General features: G+C 37.6%; 1 protein-coding gene across 1 annotated transcript; it reads right to left on the bottom strand.

The window, feature by feature from the left end:
- Window positions 1-693: 693 nt before the first annotated feature.
- On the bottom strand, window positions 694-3,717 carry CRR21 (Tetratricopeptide repeat (TPR)-like superfamily protein). The gene has a single exon (XM_008244477.2). It carries the CDS (start codon window positions 3,532-3,534, stop codon window positions 1,180-1,182), a length of 2,355 nt encoding a protein of 784 aa, XP_008242699.2. The 5' UTR covers window positions 3,535-3,717; the 3' UTR covers window positions 694-1,179.
- Between the last annotated feature and the right edge of the window lie 1,414 nt (window positions 3,718-5,131).

Here is a 5,131-nt window from a genome sequence, read left to right as displayed (position 1 = left end):
GGTATGGATATGGATACGGATATGGATGTGGTTGTAACTTGTAAAAGCTTTGTGATTTAATTAGGGTTGTGAAGTCGTCCAAGCCAAAGGAAAAGAGTACCATTTACAAATAAAAATAAGGCATTTAGGTCATCTGGCAAGAAATGGGAACCTCCACTCCACTTTTATTTGAGTTCGTTTCAAGTCATATCCAAATCAACTAACCAAAATTTAATAGCAATTTGAGTTGGTGTCAAATAATTAGAGAATTGAAAAGACAAGACATTGCAGCTAAAATATTAATTAAATAGGTACCGTATTGTCGTTCTTTTAAAGGGCCCTATAATCTATCCATCATGTATCATATTCATTTATAAGATGTAAATTGTGAAGCAACTAATTTGGTATGTTTGAAAACACAACATAATCTCCATCCACCCGCGCATGCTCCCACATGACACCAAATTAGTTTGTTTGTGGTGGTGGTGACCCAAGGAAAGCTTTTCTCACATGGCTTCCCAACTTCATCAGAGAGATTCAGAGAGATCAGTAAAACCCCATAAAAGGAAATCATATTTGGTGGTCACAGTCAGGAACTTTAAGTAACATGGTTGGTTTGTTGTAGATCCTTGTTAGGCAACTGCTCATTATTTAGACCCAAGTATAACATAGAGTCGCGGTTGTAACGTTACATGTACCACACTTTATGAAAGATCTGACCAAAGAAATAACTTAATGAAAGAAGTTTTGGATACAGAGAAACTAAACAGAAAATGTAATTTTAAACTATCGTGTCGAACTGAGAAAAGAAAAAGAAAAAGCTACTGAAAAACAAGTTTATGTTCACCAACTAATTACAGATCCCACCCAGGAAAGTTGACATGAAGAATGTTTACAAATCTTCAACAGTTTTCAATTGATTTTGCAACTTCTGCTCAGAGTCTTTTCTTCCCAGTCAAACCTTAGTCTTCATGAATTTATTATTTGGCACTGCCCTTGACTTGTTTGCACCATACACCATAGTCTTGTTTCAGATTTTACAAGCATGCCCATCTCTGAGAGCTCTCCATTCAAGAGCGGATATATTCATCATAGGTGCTCAGTTGGAGCCTGGACAAGGGCTGAGGGTCATAGCAGATAACCACCACCGCAAAGTTCATTAATCAGAATAAAATAATGAGTATGATTTGAAGGAAAACATCAGCTAAAAGACATTTCCATTCCCAACAAAGCCAATGTCATATAGATTTTTTCAGTTTCAGGGTGTGATATGTCACCAGCAACAAACACATGAAGTTCTTCTCCGATTTGAATCCAACTGCATCCCGGAATCTTTCTCAAGCCCCTTTCTTTCATTAACTGCCTCACCTTTGTTACCTCATCCCATCTTCCTGCAGCTGCATGTGCATTTGACATTGCTATATAGTTACCAGAATTGTCTGGATGTAATTTCAGTAATTGATTGGATAAATATTCCTCTAGTTCTATTTTATTGTGTTCTCTACAAGCAGCAAGTAATGATCCCAACATTTGTGCATCAGGCTTGTATGGCATCGTGCCAATAAGCCTAAAAGCTTCATCCAAATTGCCACACCGAGAAAGAAGATTAACCATACAGCCATAATGCTCTATACTTGGATTTATATTGTGACTGGATACCATATCAAAGAAAAGCTCCAAACCTTCATTCACCATCATGGCATGGCTGCATGCATATAAGGCATTAGTAAAGGTTATATTATCTGGTTTTACACCTTCTTCCTTTAAGCCCTGATATAATGCAAGAGCTTCCACAGCTTGACCATGTAACGCATAACTGGAAATCATTGCATTATAGACAGGCAACTCCTTGTGTTCAGTCATATCGAACACCCTCTTTGCTTGATCTATATTACCACATTTAGCATACATATCCACTAAAGAGGTTGCAATTGGAATTGAAGTGTAGAGGGAATGCCTTATCAAATGCCCATGTAAGGCTCTTCCATTCTGCAACGATGCCATATTTATGCAAGCCAATAGTACACCAATAATGCTCACAACATTGGGTTTAATTCCAGCTTCCTGCATGTGCTGGAATGTCAGAATTGCTTCGAAGCCAAAACCACTCTTAGCCAAACCAGAGATCAGTGTAGTCCAAGTGACCAGGTTAGGCTGGACTCCAAGGGACTGCATCTGCCAAAACATATCTTTAGCCTCATTGACTTGGCCATTTTTCAAAAATCCTAAAATCAGAGAGTTCCATGATATCACATTTGGTGGCACACTTTCTAGCTGCATCTGATAGAACATTTTCAAGGCCTCACCACTATGACCCAATTCTGCAAAAGCAGCCAGCATTGTGTTCCACAGCACAAGATCTCTTATAAATGAAGAGTTGAAAACTCGTTTTGCACAATCGATTTTCTCACATTTGGCATACATGTCTACAATGCTACTCACAACAACCACGTCGGATTCAAGGTTGTTCCTTATACAATAGCAATGTCCCACCTTACCAAATTTCAAACTTCGTGTATCTGCAAAAGCAGACATTAAGGTTGAAAGAGTCACAGAGTCAAAACTCAAGTTTGCAAGTCTCATTCGACGGCAAACATTGAGTGCTTTGTCAACCTCCCCCACTTGCACATACCCAGATATGAGCAAATTCCATGTGACCACATCTTTCTCAAGCATCTTGCTAAAAACTATTTCAGCATCCTCAATCAAACCAACCTTGGAATAAAAGTTAATAAGAGAACTGCCCAAATTGGTATTTAGTTCTAACCCACAGACAACTGCTAGTGCATGTCCATGTTTACCCTCTTGTAATGCACCTAAATTAGCTGAAGCAGAAAGTAAGCTCGATACCGTAACGTGAGTGGGTACAACACCAGCCTCCCTCATCTCATAAAACACCTTAATAGCTTCCTCATTCAAACCATTTTGTACATAACCCACAATCACCGAATTCCAAGTGACTACATTTCTTTCAGGCATACCATCAAAAACCTTCCTTGCATCTTCTACAACCCCACATTTTCCATACATATCCACAAGACTACTAGCAACAAAGACACACCCACTACAACCCAACTTCACCACGTACCCATGAACCCCTTTCCCAATCCCAATCCACTCTAAAGCACCACAAGCCTTCAATACATTTGGAACAACAAAATTATCAGGCAACAATCCATTTTCTTGCATTTCCCTAAAACCTAGCAAAGCCTCTTGATAGGAACCCATCCTACAATTCAATCCAATAACAGCAGCCCACGAAAAAACGTTTTTTAATCTTACCCTTCGGAACAAACGATTTGAAGCCTCCGGAACATCGCATTTTGCATAGAAAATCACCAACTTGGTTTCAATGTACTCGTTTATTGCAAATATGCCACCTTTCTTTATAATCCGAGCGTGAATTTGCTTACCCGTATGAAGAGCTCGTTCGTAGACACACCCCTGAAGGAGCTCGCCGTAAATTTCAGGGCCAACTTGGAGGTTTTTGAGCTCCATTTCAACGAACAAGTCCACAGCCTGTTGAATTTGACCTTGTTTGCACAGAGAGGACATGTGGCTAAAGTAAGATTGGTACAAGATTTGATGGGTTTTTGCATTTTCTTGAAGTTTTGTAAAATGGGCTTGTGAATGCTTTGTGGAATTCAATCGGAATAGACTGTTTGGAAAGTGAGAGTTGCGGGTTTGGAATTGTGGTGTGCGGTAGAGAAGCCATGGCCAGGCACGAAGCAGAGGAAACAAGAGGAAGGATATGGTTGGTAGTTGCCACGCGAAGCGGGAAAGGGCATTATCGTCAATGCGGACATTATTAACTTGGGCCTTAGATTGAACCTGTGCTTCAATCATGATGGTCTCTTGGCCCATAATCTCGACACAGGCCTTTTATTTATGAGTAATGTTATTTAGACACACAACATTGACCATCTTAACTGACCATTTTATGTGGCAACTGATGTGTCATGCCACGTCAATTAATGAATGTCGCTATGTCAATTAAAAAACCATAGCATTCCTAGTGAGTGGCCTCATGACAACATTCATTAATTGGCATGACATGACACATCAGTTACCACATAAGGTGGTCAGTTAAAGTGGTCAATGTTGTGTGTCCAAATAGCATTACTCTTTATTTATAGAGAAAATTTGTTGGGCATGAATTATATATATTTATTTATTTATTTACACTTTTATGTATTTTTTATTTATAGAGAAAATTTGTTGGGAATGAAGAAGCTATATTTTGTGAATTTTTAGGGCAATTTTAAATGATTTGATTTTTTGATACCCAGATTTTGATTTTTATGTATATGTAGATTATGAAGAACACTAGATATTTTACAACTTGTGGTGATGCATATACCTCTACGTGCACATTTTCTTTTACCAACTGAAAGAAATTGATAGAATGCTTTGTGATGAATCTTAAGACAACAATAGGTCAACAGCATATATAATATATATTTAAGATATATGTTCCAAATTCGTGTCTTCATAAACACTCTAAGTGTGCCTTTCTTTTGTATTTATTATTATTATTAAGTAGTTCATATCTTTTGCTAAGAGGCCGACCAAAGCGATTCTAATTCCATACTCCACTCTCTCATGCTTATTCAGATGCCTTATGCACTCACTCCATAATATTTTTGGTCAAGACTCCTACTTCTTAAAGGGCAGTGGTGGTTTGGAGCAATTGTTTTCACGGGAAAGGTTTTGCGTTCGAGTTCTAGCATCCGAGTAGTGTATATGTGAATTTAGTATATTATCGACATTCTTAATAAGAAAGATCCTCTTAGTTTATATTCCCCTTTTATTTTTAAGGAAAAGAATTTTCCTTCTTAGAGTAAGAGTAGTACTTTGTGATTGTACACTGAGAAATCAACAGAGAATTTAGTATATATATCCACCAGCTAGCTCGCAGTAATCAATAAATTATGAAATTCTGATGCCAAAAAGAAGTGGAATTATTAGAGAATTTAGTAGAACAATCCATTTATCATCAGAAATATTTAGTTCATGATTCTCATTGACAAACCTTACAGCCGTAAATGTACCTTTCATTGCCTTTCCGCAAAGTTAATTATACATTTAAGAATATTTCATATAAAGCTCATTCGTTTCTTTTTATTTTTATAAATATTATTTTCGGCATCCA

This window comes from Prunus mume, linkage group LG8 (assembly GCF_029339155.1).
Source record: "Prunus mume cultivar Tortuosa linkage group LG8, ASM2933915v1, whole genome shotgun sequence".
In the NCBI taxonomy this organism is placed as follows: Eukaryota; Viridiplantae; Streptophyta; class Magnoliopsida; order Rosales; family Rosaceae; genus Prunus; species Prunus mume.
The sequence above is the reverse complement of the archived record's forward strand: the minus strand, read 5'-3'. Positions and strand labels throughout refer to the sequence as shown.